Source organism: Marmota marmota, unplaced genomic scaffold (assembly GCF_001458135.2).
Source record: "Marmota marmota marmota unplaced genomic scaffold, marMar, whole genome shotgun sequence".
Taxonomy (NCBI): domain Eukaryota; kingdom Metazoa; phylum Chordata; class Mammalia; order Rodentia; family Sciuridae; genus Marmota; species Marmota marmota.
Window position 1 is genome coordinate 8,003,936 of NW_025999900.1, and position 13,764 is coordinate 8,017,699.

Genomic DNA, 13,764 nt, shown 5'->3' on the forward strand with positions numbered 1-13,764 from the left:
TTTTAAAAAAAAAAAAAAAAAAAAAAGTACTATCAAAGCACTATTTTTATAGATTTCATAAGTATTTTAAAAGTGACTCGATGGTGAAGTTTTGTTTTTTTATTTATTACAGAATGCATCTGTTTATGTCCAGATTTGAGGGTGGTATTTGATTTCCAAAAAGCAAAGGAAAGCTTTAAAGCAGGCTGAATTGATATAGCAGAAGTGGGAGAGAATCTTCTAGCAGTCTGGCATGCTGATTAATAGCACAGATCTACCCAGACTGCCTAAGTTTAGATCCTAGCATCACTTGACTTTAAGTTACTTAACATCTCTGTGCCTCTGTTTCCACTTCTGCAATGTAGATCACACTATCCTTCACAAAATGATTGAGGGTTAAATGAATTAATACTTACAAAGCACTTAGAATGATGTCTGGCACATGAAAGTAAGAAGTCAATAAATATTAGCTGTGATTATTATTAAATATTATTTCTCATCCTCTTTCAATCATTCCCTTAAAATTTTCACCTAAAAAAACTAATTTCATACCAACTCTGCAAATTCCTTTTTCTTTTTATAAATCAAAACTTTATTTCAAAATTATTATGGAATGTATTTAGAAAAGGACCAATGTTTCATGTTGTTTTCTTCAAAAGATAAAAACAATTTTGGTCGAAAGAGATATTTTCCTCTCTTCCTGTGAAAAAAGTCAATCACCTTCACACACCAACAACATATTTACCTTTCAACATCATGAAGGATAACTTGCTCATCATTTCCTGTAAAGGAAAAAAAGTAGAATCTGATAATTCCTGCTAGTTGGTCCCTATCCACATTACATGAAGAATTTAAGTTCTCAGGGTAAAAATATGAATAGTCAGTGTTAATACAAATTAGGAGTTTTACTAAGAAAAGGTTTATAATAATTTAAGGATAGGACATTCTTTATCTTTTTAAAATATTTATTTTTTAGTTGTAGTTGGACACAATACCTTTGTTTTATTTATTTATTTTTATGTGGTGCTAAGTATCTAACCCAGGCCTCGCACATACTAGGTGAGCACTCTACTGCTGAGCCACAACCCCAGCCCCAGGATAGGACATTCTTACAGAGATTTTTAAAAACTTAAGCGTAATAAGGGATAACATAATAACTGTTCCCAAAATGTAGTATTTAGTGGATTAGGAAAAACCTTCAAGGAAATTGTAAATGATCTAATAATTCATTCACCCAAATTAGCTTCCTGTCCATCACCAGCAAAACACTCCTTAACTATGAACCTGGAATGAAATCTCTAACATTTTTATGCCTCAGCTGTTTATCTGAAAATAGAGATAATAACTGCTTCTACTTCATAGGGCTACTGTGAGCATATGAGTCTGTAAAAGCATTCAAAATAGGGCAGAACACTTGATAAGTCCCCAATAAATATCTGCTACTATTCCTATCCTCTTTATATTTTATAGCATTAAAATTTGATGGTAATGTGATTTTAAATGATGGGAAAGTTTTTCTCTACAACATTTTTCTTTTGCAGTTCTCCTCATTCCATTAAAGGATCTAAAAACAGTACATTCATTATACATCTTCAAATGGTTCATACAGCTAAAATATAAAAATCTAAATATGAAAAAGCAGAGAGTAAAAAAATATCCTACTGTATGCTTAAATAGACAACCAACAGTCACTTAGATAGAAAGGTACAAAGAGCAGTAAAGATGTGGCTCGGGTCATCTTAAATTTCAAAGCCTTAGCTGTAAATTCTACCATGAAATCAATAAACCCATACTGGTGCCTTCTTGGTGCCAGGCACATGCTAGGTATTGGGAGAATTATAAGATTAAGACTCTGCCCAGTCCTTGAGGAACTGATAGTCCAATTGCACTATTAAGGTGGAAGAACAATATGAACAAAAGGCACAAGGGTAAAATACTATAGTGCATATGCACAGTAGTTTAGTGGACTAAGTACATTTCATGGGCAAGGGAAATAGGCTAGGGATAGACTGGGGTTTAGACTGTAAATGGTGGGCACTGTAGGTCAAGAATTCACATGGTCAAATCTTTATTTTTAAATGAAAATTTATAAAAGAAATGCATGAGAAGGAGGGTTAGAGATTGGTGGCAAAAATCACACAAGGCCAATGCAATTGTTGAGGCCAAAGATGAGGACTTAAATCAGGGCAGTGGGAATAGAAAAGATGAGGACCTAAATCAGGGCAGTGGGAATAGAAAAGATGAGGATCTAAATCAGGGAAGTGGGTATAGAAAAAAAAAAAACAGAAACTAAAGGATGAGTAGAAAGAGCTTTTGAGATAGATCTGACAGGACTTTGTGACTGACTATATATGCAAATGAAAGAAAGGCAGGTTTGAGGATGAATTTCAAATGAACCATTTAAAATTGCCATTTGTATAAGGCCATTTTTATATGGCCAAAGTCAGCAGTTTTTTCTATCTTAGTATTCTGTTTTTTTGTTTGTTTTTTTTTTTCAGTGCCTAACATGGTAAGCAAGTCTGAACTATATTTCCAGCCCAATATTTAAATTGCTTTTAGAAAATAGGTAGACATTCAATGGTAAAATATGTAGCTCCAAATGAAGGTCAGGGCTAAAACTGGAACAGAGAGGGGTAGTTGATGAAGCCATCACCAAGAGGTTAACTTTAGCACCAGCCATTCCAATTGTTCCCTAACACAATGCTTTTCAAACAAGGGTCATGACATCAAATTAAGTCACAGCCAACATCTTTTTTTTTTTAATGCCTTTATTTATTTATTTTTATGTGGTGCTGTGGATCAAACCCAGGCCTTTGCACGTGCTAGGCAAGCACTCTACTGCTGAGCCACAACCCCAGCCCACAGCCAACATCTTTAAAAATAAAACAGAATAAAAAATAAGGCTGGGTGCAGTAGCACATGCCTATAATCCCAGTGACTCGGCAGGCTGAGACAGGAGGATCTTGAGTTCAAAGCCAGCCTCACCCACCCCAAGAGGAAGCGACTCAGTGAGACCCTGCCTTTAAATCAAATACAAAATAGGGCTGGGGATGTGGCTCAGTGATTGAGTGCCCCTGAGTTCAAGCCCCAGTACCCAAAATGAAATAAAATGTTTCAAATGTATGTGTGTATGTGTGTGTGACAGAGAGAGAGATATGTGTTCATGTGTACCAGAGCCCAACATGAAAGATTTCTGCCAAAGAGAAAGGAAGAAAGGAAGGTTAGGAAGAAGGAGTGTGAGAAAGAGAGAGAAGAAAGGAAGGAGAGAGAAAGACAAACCCTAAATCACATATCTAAACTGCTAAAAAGACAAGCTAGAGTAAACTAGTAATACCACAGTTCAATTAAGATACAGGAAGAAAAATAGGAATTATTTAAATTCTTTTCTCTAAAATTCCAACCATAGTGAATTTCCCTCAAAGGAATTTCCCTTCTTCTCACCTCCAGAGAACACTTTGGTGTTTCCACTGTTGAAAGCCAGGCAAAAAATGTTGGAATGGTGTTCTCCTTTCAGTTGTATGGGCTTTACTCTGGAGTGGATCGCTTGTTCCATATGCCACAGCAGAACCCGACGGTCATCTCCTCCTTGAGAAGGAAGTTAAGAGTCTAGGGTTAAAAGAGCTGGCATTTGGCTTTGCCAGTCTCAAATATCATTCTTTCCAAAACTCCACCTCCCCAACTCCATAAGATTCTGATGGTACCTTACACCCAGCACTCTCCCCACTTAACCATGGGGTACATGACCTCTAGGCCACTCACTCTCTCCCATGAATCAAATATTAAATAATATAGAAATTGAAAGGGATAAGTGCTGATATTGAAACTCACCCTGAAAGCAATCCTGTTTCTGTCTTTCCGGAGACCCAGTTGTTTAAATTGTTACCTAGAATCTTTCTAATAAGGTCCTTTTTTCTCCCCTAGTCTAACAGAATCAAAGGTAATTTTTATTACTTGAAGCCAAAGAACTCTGAAGTAATATTTCTAACATAATAGCCTTCAAAGCAACCACTTTTGATATGCTTTCATTGACTAAAGGATAGTGTACAAATGACAACTAAAAAACTACCTGACTCTAGTAGGTGCCAGACAAAACCCAGTTCTCATGATCCTTAGACGGGCTCTTCTTACCTTCACAAAATTCCCAACAGTCTGAACTAAATAAGCAATATTACAATGCATGAGCTACCTCCTAGAGAATGAGAACACATATGGTCTATATATTCTCTTTTTTTTTTTTTGCGGGGGGAGGGGTAGTACTGGGGAACAGTACCTCCCATATGCTAGGTAAGTACTCTATCACCAAGTTACATCCCACTATATTTATATTTGAAGATGTGTTAAAAATGTCTGGAAGGATTAATATATTTAACAATGGTTACTTCTAAGGAATAGAATTAGAAAGTAGAAGAAAGCTTGATTTTTAAAAATTTGGCATTGTTTGACTTTTTAAAATAAGCCAACAAGATATTCTTTTCCCGATAAAAATGTAAATGACAACAGGAGCAAATCAGCAAACTCTGTACCTCTGCCTCTCCATCTCTATTCAATTAAAAAAAAAAAATACCCAGCCAGGCTAGGTATGTAGCTCTATAATGTGCTTATGTGCTTAGTATGCATAAGGCCCTGGATTCCATCCCTGTCACCATATTTTGTGTCTGTGTATGTGCAGTACTGGGGATTGAACCATGGGGCACTATACCACTGAGTTACACCCCAGCCACCCCCCTCCCCACTTTTTCTTTTGGTGGGCAGTACTGAGGATTGAACTCCGGGGCACTCTACCACTGAGCCACACCCCCAACCCTATTTTGAATTTTTATCTAGAGACAGGGTCTCACTGAATTGCTTAGCGCCTTGCTTTTGCTGAGTCTGGCTTTGAATCACGATCCTCCTGCCTCAGCCTCCCGAGCCACTGGGATTTACAGGCCTGTGCCACTGCACCCAGCCCTGGAAGCACACTAAAAAAATAAATACAATAACCACAAATTATAGCACATCCACACAAGGGTATACCATGAAGTATTAAGTCAGTAGATACGAGCTAATGTGGAGAGATAGCCAAAGGTCTTTGTGAAGAGGAAAAAATAAGTGTAAACAGTATAGGTACCACAACTACTTTTGTAAAACAAATTTTTTAAAAAGCTCCAGGACAGCAAGAACCTTGTCAGTTTTGTTAACTGTGGAATCTCCAGTATCTAATCAAGGCACCAGAGAGTAGACATTGAATGAAGGGGCTTATACTTGTGTATCTATGCTTATATTTTAATATAGCTATATCGAGATGGTTATAAAGAAATTGTTTATAGTGAGCATTATAACTGCTAGGCCAGAATTGGGAGACTTTTTGGTAGTCAACTATATATTATACGAAATTTAGCCATTTTCACTATTTTTTTTTTGAGAGAGAGAGAGAATTTTAATATTTATTTTTTAGTTTTCGGCGGACACAACATCTTTGTTTGTATGTGGTACTGAGGATCGAACCCGGGCCGCACGCATGCCAGGCGAGCGCACTACCGCTTGAGCCACATCCCCAGCCCTTTTTTTTTTTTTTAAAGAGAGAGAGAGAGAGAGACATTTTTACCATTTTTAAGTGTACATTTGTGTTGTTGTGCAATCATTAACACCATCCACCTCCAGAACTCTTTTATCATCACAAACTGAAATTCTAAGGAACATTAATTTCTCCCAGCCCCTAGTAACCACTATTCTACTTTCTGTCTCTATGAATTTGACTATTCTAGGTACCTAATATGTATAAATCAGATTCAAAAGGATAAAACACTTATAACTTTTTAAATATTCATCTTTATTGTAGCATGCATCAGAAATTTTACACCTTTATTAGACTAAATAGTATTCTGAGTTTTATATGCTTTTATACACATATTTTGTTTAGTCATTCATCCACTGATGCACATTTGGGCTGTTTCTATATTTTGGCTACTGTGACTAGTGTTACTTAGAACATGAGTATACAAATATCTCCTTATGAACTTGCTTTCAATTATTTTGAATATATATATACTATTAAGGAATCTGGGGGTTTTGTTTGTTTTCTTTTGTTTTATTTAGTATTAACGATTGAACCCAAGCAATGCTAAGTAAGGTATCTATCACTGAGCTACATCCCTAGCCCTTTTTTAATTCCTATTTTAAGACAGGGTCTAAGTTGCTCAGGCTGGCCTTAAACTTCAATTCTACTGCCTCAGTTTCCCAAGTAACGGGGATTACAGCATGGGAAACTTTTATGTTTTAATTTTTACATTATTTCATCCTATATTACAACTTGACCTTGTTCTTAGACATATTTTCTTTTACAATTAAAATTAATAGAAGGTGGGCTGGGTTGTGGCTCAGTGTTGGAGCACTTGCCTGGCAAGTGTGAGGCGCTGGGTTCAATCCTCAGCACCACATAAAAAACAAATAAATAAAATAAAAGTATGCTATCTATCTACAACTAAAAATATTTTTTAAAAAATTAATAGAGCAGGGCTGGGGCTGTAGCTCAATGGTAGAGTGCTTGCCTCATACTATGAGGCACTGGGCTCAATCCTCAGCACCACATAAAAATAAATAAAGACACTGTGTCCATCTACAACTGAAAAATATTTTTTAAAAATTAATAGAGCATACTACACACACACCCAAGAAGATACATTGTTAGTAGGACTGCAAATTAGTGTGACCACTCTGGAAAGCTGTATGGAGATTTCTCAAAAAACTAGGAATGGAACTACCATTTGACCCAGATATCTATCCCACTCCTCTGTATATATTCAAAGGATTTAAAAGAAATATACTACACTGACCCAGCCATATCTATGTTTACAGCAGTTCAATTCACAATAGCTAAGCTATGGAACCAACTGAGGTGCCCTTCAACAGATGAATAGATAAACAAACCATGGTATGTATACACAATGAAATATTACTCGGCCATAAAGAAGAATGATTTTATGACATTTGCCAGTAAATGGATGGATCTGGAGACTATCGTGCTAAGTGAAATAAGTCAACCCCCAAAAGCCAAAGGTCTAATGTTTTCTCTGATATGTGAAAGCTAATCCATAATAAGATGTGTGGGGGAGGGATATCAGTGGAATAGACAAAGGGAAATGAAAGAAAGGGAGGAGGGATGGGATAAGGAAAGACAGTGGAATGAATCTGAGGTAACATTCCTATGTACATATATGAATATACCACAGTGAATCTCACCATTGCATACATTCACAATAAAATTAATTAAAAAATAACTATAAGTAAATGGCAGAAAGAACAGGGAGCAGAGTGTGGAAAGAAGGGAAGGGAAGAGGAAGGGGTAGAATTAGAACAAGATATACTCCATGCTTTTATAATTATGTTAAAATGGATTCAACTGTGCTGGGGCCATGGCTCAGTGGCAGAGGGCTTCCTCACACATGTGAGGCACTAGATTCTATCCTCAGCACCACATAAAAATAAAGATATTGTGTCCATCCGTAACTAAAAATAAAAAAGAAGCAACCTCCAAAAAGAAAAGTTGAGAATTGGTAAATAAAGTTTCTAACCTAAAAAAAAGGCGGGGGGAATTCTACTGTCATGTATAACAAAAAGAAACAATAAAATTTTTAAAAATTTTAAAAATAATTCCTTTGTTTCATGAGTTTTCTCTTCCTTTCACTGTCAGGCAAGATCAAGTTCTATATTCTCCTCTGAAGTATCATTTTCTACCAGATTCATGCCTCAAGTGTGGCCCACAGCATTCTGTGTTTACGACTTCTATACTTCAACTACAACTTCTCTGGCCTGGGAAAGAATCTAAATTCTTTACCTCATACAAATTTACCACGGTGTAAAACATCAAGTTAATTATGAAAATAATGGTTTGGAGTCTTTATTGTTTTATTTTATTTTAATGAAAATTACAGATCTACTAACAGATCTAGACATGCTGTGAACACTTCAGTTTTCCATAGTCCACATTCTTATTGCTTGCCCCCAACAATGTAGCCATGAGTCAGGGACTTATTACCACTTCTGCTATTGTGTTTTTTTATATTAAAGAAATACTTTATACCCATGTCTCTATCAAAAATTGAAAATTAAAGAGAGGCCATATGTTTTTTCTATTTGTTCATGTTTCTAATCTCCCTACACCCTCAGTTTCATCAAATATAAAATGGTGACCATAACAGTTCTTGTACTCGTACAGATTTTATAGATTGAAAGTCGAGTGCAAAGGAGTTAAGTAACTTACCAAGATCATCCAGTAAGGAAAGTGGTTGAGCAAGAAGTTCATTAAGACTCCAAGGCCCTCACTCTTCACCACTACTATTAACTATCTTACAGATCAAAAAATGAATCATAACTGACAAAGAAAATTCATCTGATGGACAACTGAAGGAATTCTCTGCCTTGTAACACACTTCAAAAATGTCTAGGTATGATTAAAAGAGCAAAGAAGTAAAATGGGAAGCAAACTTAACTGGAGTAAAATAAGGGTCCTGGATGGGACTGCCTGAAAGTATAAGGTGCTAGCAATGCACAAAACTGGCAATGGGTTATCTAAAATATATAAAGAATTCCTAGAATATTTATTTATTTATTGGTACTAGAGATTGAACCCAGGGGCACTTTACTCAGAGATACATTCCCAGGCCTTTTTTTTTTTTTGTACCAGGGATTGAACCCAATGGTGCTTAACCACTGAACCACATCCCAAACCCTTTTTTGTATTTTACTTAGAGATAGGGTCTTGCTGAGTCACTTAGGGCCTTGCTAAATTGCTGAGGCTAGCTTTGAACCCACGATCCTCCTGCCTCATCCTCCGAAGCCACTGGGATTACAAGTGTGAGCCACCATGCCTGGCTCTCTAACTTGATTTTGGACCCAATACAATCCCAATGAAACTCCCAGAAAGCTATTTCATGAATATTGACAAACTGATTCTAAAACTTACATGGCAAAAGACTGGAACAGACAGCACAATATGGAAGAAGAACAACAAAGTTGGAGGGCTGACACTACCTGACTTCAACACTGAGAGGGTAAAAATAGCCAGCATAAATACCATCAAAGTAACAAAGGCAAAATATTGGAGCAAAGATTTCTCTCAACAAATGTGCTGGAACACATGAACACCCACAAGTGAAAAATTAACTCTAAATACAGACCTTAAACCCTTCATAAAATTCAAAATGGATCATAGAACTAAGTATAAAATGCAAAACTACAAAACTCCTAGAAGATAACAGGAGAAAATCTAGATGACCTTGGGTATGATGATGACTTTTTTAGAAATAACACCAGGGGCTGGAGATGTGGCTCAAGCAGTAGCGCGCTCGCCTGGCATGCGTGCAGCGCAGGTTCGATCCTCAGCACCACATGCAAACAAAGATGTTGTGTCCGCCGAATACTAAAAAACAAATATTGAAAAAAAAAATTCTCTCTCTCTCAAAAAAAAAAAAAGAAAAGAAATAACACCAAAGGTATTATTCACGTAAGAATGGATAAGCTAGACTATTTAAAATTAAAAACTTTTATTTTATAAAGACAATGTTGAAAGAATGAGAAGACAAGCCACAGAGCAGGGGAAAATATCTGCAGACATAACTGACAAAGGGCCGATATCCAAAATATACAAAGAACTTATAAAACTAAACAATAAGAAACAAACAATGGGATTAAAAAAATGGTCCCAAGACCTAAACAAATACCTCACCAAAGAATACATACAGATGAGAAATAACCACATGAAAATATGTCCCACACATATTCCCTGTCATCAGGGAAATGTAAATTAAGATAAGATACTACTATATATTTCTTAGAATGGTCTAAACCTGGAATACGGATGACGCCAAATGTTAGCGGGAATGTGGAGCAATAGATACTCTCACTGTATACAACATTCTGGAAAAGGCAAAATTATGGAGAGAGCAAAGAGATCAGCAAGTACTAGGTGGGGAACAGTGTGAATATGTATAACACAGGTTTTTTTTTTTTTTTCTTGGTGGTACTAGGGAGTAGAACCCAGGCCCTTGTGCATGCCAGGTAAGCACTCTACCATATTGTGTCCATCTACAACAACAAAAAAAAATTTTTAAAAAGAGAGAAATGGAAAAATTGCAGTATCTTTTCATTTTGCTGCGAACCTAAACCCACTCTAAAAATCTATATAATCCTAAAATAAAAAATAACAGACTGGAAGTAAATTTAACAAATCAACATTTGGTCAAATTTGACCGATCTCTCTCTATATATACTTCTTTAATTTAAATCTTTCATATTAAGGAACTATCACTATATTTATAAGTTATAATAATGGCATTGTGGTTAAGAAAGAAAAAAAAGTCCTTATCAGTTAGTGATGCATATAGAGATGGGTGATATTGTATATACTTAGAATTTCTTTTAAAAGGTGCCAAAAAGAAAGAAAGTAAAGAGGAAAAGGTGATTAACACAAATGTATGCTTAAGGATTTCAATAATAAAATATTTTGGATTTTTTTAATGTTCATAAGAGAAAAATAAAACAAGACTCGGCAAAATAGGCTTTGGATACCCATGGAAAAAGTAACCAAGGACATCTCTATATTTATTCAGTAAATCTTTTTTTAAAATATTTTTTAGTTGTTGATGAACCTTTATTGTATTTATTTATATGTGGTGCTGAGAATCGAACGCAGTGTCTCACACATGCTAGGCAAGTGCTCTACCGCTGAGCCACAACCTCAGCCCCATATTCAGTAAAACTTTTAACAGCACAATTCTTCTTGAATTGGAGGAGCTGAAGAAAAAATGTTCAGCAGGGCACAGTGGCACATGCCCATAATCCCAGCAGCTAGGGAAGCAGGAGGATCACAAGTTCAAAGGCAGCCTCAGAAACTTAGCAAGACCCTGTCTCATAATCAAAAATAAAGGGCTGGGATTGTGGCTCAGCGGTAGAGTGCTTACCCAGCACATGTGAGACCCTGGTTTCAATCCTCACCACCACATAAAAAAATAAAATAAAATAAAGGTATTGGGGCTGGGGTTGTGGCTAGGTGATAGAGCACTCACCTAGCACATGTGAGGCCCTGGGTTTGATCCTCAGCACCACATAAAAATAAATAAATAAAATAAAATAAAGGTATTGTGTCCACTACAACTGAAAAATAAATATTAAAAAAATAAACTAAAAAGGGCTGTGGATATGGTTTAGTGGTTAAGTGTCTTGGGTTCAATGCCTAGTACAAAAAAAAAGTTCAATTAAAAACGGAGACTAGGCACAGAGGTACATACCTATAATTCCAGCTACTTGGAAGGCTTAGGCAAAGGGACTGTAAATTTGAGGCCAGCCTGGGTAATTTAGTGAAACCCTACCTCAAAATAAAAAAAAATTTAAAAAGGGCTGGGGATGTGGCTCGGTGGTACAGTGCTTGCCTAGCATGTGCAAGACCCTGGATTCAATCCTCAGTACCATGAGGGGGTGGGGGAATGGGAAACAGCATATATTTATTTGCACTCAAAAGTTGTAGCTTAAGATCTTCCTCCATCACCCAAACAGCACTATGTTTAATGTTCACTCCAGGCATTTATAGGATGATTTACTTTTACCAAGTACTTAGTAATTCAAAATGTATGGCTATTTGTTGAATGCCCTGGATCACTTACAATGACATGGTCTTAGTACTTAACATGATGATGACAGCCCAAGTCCATGGGAGATTAGAATCAATGAGGCAAAAATTATCACTGTGGCAGCAACCACCTCTTCACTTTGTCCTCCAAAGTATAAGAAGACAAAATGCATCTCCCCATACCCTTCCTGCATTTCCTTAGGCAAAATATTAACAGCCCTGTGCAAAGACAATCATTTTTAACCATTTGTTGGCAATAAAACTCTGGGTGCAAAGTGAGACCTAGACTGAAACTACTGGGCTGCTTTTAAGCAGCAGAGGGAGCAGGACAGCTGTGTCCAAACCTCTAACCCCACAAAGCACAGGAGGGCTGTTGAAGCAAAGATAAGCCATTACAGGATGCAAAAGAAGTTCTATAGTTCTGCCCCTCTGAATCACTAGTCAATTAGAAAATGGGAAAATTATTATAAAGGTCCACAAAGAGAGACTCACCTGCAAATAGTACAAATGAAGAATATGACAAAATTAAGGCAGCTGTTGAGTCGGGCAGTTGGGTGCTTATGGGGCCCAGTCCCAGACTCTCCAGGGTCTCTGAGACAGAGCATGTCGGAGACCTATCAGGAAGGCCAGGCCTTTCAACTCCGTGCTGGTGCTAGTGCTGGGACTGGGGCCAGTGCTAGGCAAAGGACAAGCAAAGGCTTGTCTCTCAGAGCTGATATTTAGTCACTATTTAGTGACTGTATTAATTATTTAATAATAATAATAATAAGTTAACTGTATTAACTATTAACATTATTTTCTTTTAGCAAATGGCACCATGGCACTCACAATTGTTTAGCTTCAATTTATCTGGGTAGGCCAAGAGAACGTAGCTACTCTGATTCTGATTAATTTCATTTTGCACTAAAATCACTAATTCATCAAAAAACAGTACTATAATCACATGTGGAAGCAGTTTTGCAGTTACAAAAACCTTTATATAGCCAGGTATGGTGGTACACACCTGTAATCCCAGCTATTTGGGAGGCTAAGGCAGGAAAATCCCCAGTTCAAGATTGAACTCAGCAAATTAGTAAGACCCTGTACCAAAATAAAAACATAAATGGAGGCATAATTCAGTGATAAAGCAGCCCTGGGTTCAATTGCCAATACCAGAAAAAAAAAAAAACTAACAAAATACATATTTTAAATGTGCCCTTTCTGGGCTAGGGGTATAGCTCAGTTGGTAGAGTGCTTGCCTCACATGCACAAGGCCCTGGGTTCAATCCACAGCACCCCAAAAATTAAAAAAAAAAAAATTTAAAACATGCCCTTTCCCAAAGGTCCTGAGCTCAAAGCAGAAACTATGAAAGTCCTTATACCATACTTTAACAAAAGTATTCTTATTTTATAGCTGGAAAAACTGAGACATAGAAGAATTTGAGTTTCCTCAGTCAGTCAGTCAAGCTGGGTACAGTGGCGCACACTTGTGATCCTAGCTATTTGGAAAACTGAGGCAGAAGGATTACAAGTTTGAGGCCATCGTGGGCAATTTATCAAGACCAGCTCAAAATAAAATAAAAAGGACTGGGGATGTAGCTCAGTAGTAGAGTACCCTTAAATTCAATCCCCAGTACCACACATAAAAAAGGCAGCCAAGCCCATGACAGGACTGAGGGATTGTTTAATGAGGAGAGTTTCAGTTCTTCAAGATGAAAAAGTTCTGATGATGATGATGGTTACAAAATAATGCATTAAATGCCACTGAATAGTAAGTACACTTAAAAATTGTTAAAAGGGTAAATTTTGTATTATATACATACATTATTTTTAAACACAATTTTTTGTTTTTTGTTTCTTGGGATTGAACCCAGGGGTGCCTTCTCATTGAGCTACATCCCTAGTACTTTTTATTTTTTTTATTTTGAGACAGGGTCTCACTAAATTGCTGTGAGTCTCAGCAAGTTGCTGAGACTGGCCTTGAACTTGCAATCCTCCTACCTTAGCTTTTGGGATTACAGGCATGTGCCATAGTGCCTGGTTTATCCTTACTCTTAATATTGTCAGGCTCCAGCCAAGTTTTTACACAGATCTATTTCACTAATCCTAACAATAATACCATGAAATAGGTAGTTTTCTCTATTTTACAAGTGGGAAGACTGCAGTTTAGAGAGGTTAAGTACTCTCGCCTAAAGGTATACAGC

At 36.8% G+C, this 13,764-nt stretch overlaps 1 protein-coding gene across 2 annotated transcripts in view; it reads right to left on the bottom strand.

The window, feature by feature from the left end:
- Positions 1–13,764, bottom strand: part of Dcaf5 (DDB1 and CUL4 associated factor 5) — a 100,606-nt gene that overhangs the window by 65,767 nt on the left and 21,075 nt on the right. Inside the window, exons 2-3 of one of the 2 annotated variants that reach the window (XM_048798569.1) lie at positions 3,421–3,564; positions 725–761 (exon numbers count right to left, since the gene is read on the bottom strand). In XM_048798569.1, the coding sequence (XP_048654526.1) occupies positions 725–761; positions 3,421–3,532 (149 nt within the window). In that variant the 5' untranslated portion in view covers positions 3,533–3,564. Of the gene's footprint in view, positions 1–724; positions 762–3,420; positions 3,627–13,764 lie in introns of those variants that run through there. The other variant, XM_015490507.2, reaches the window with a different exon arrangement.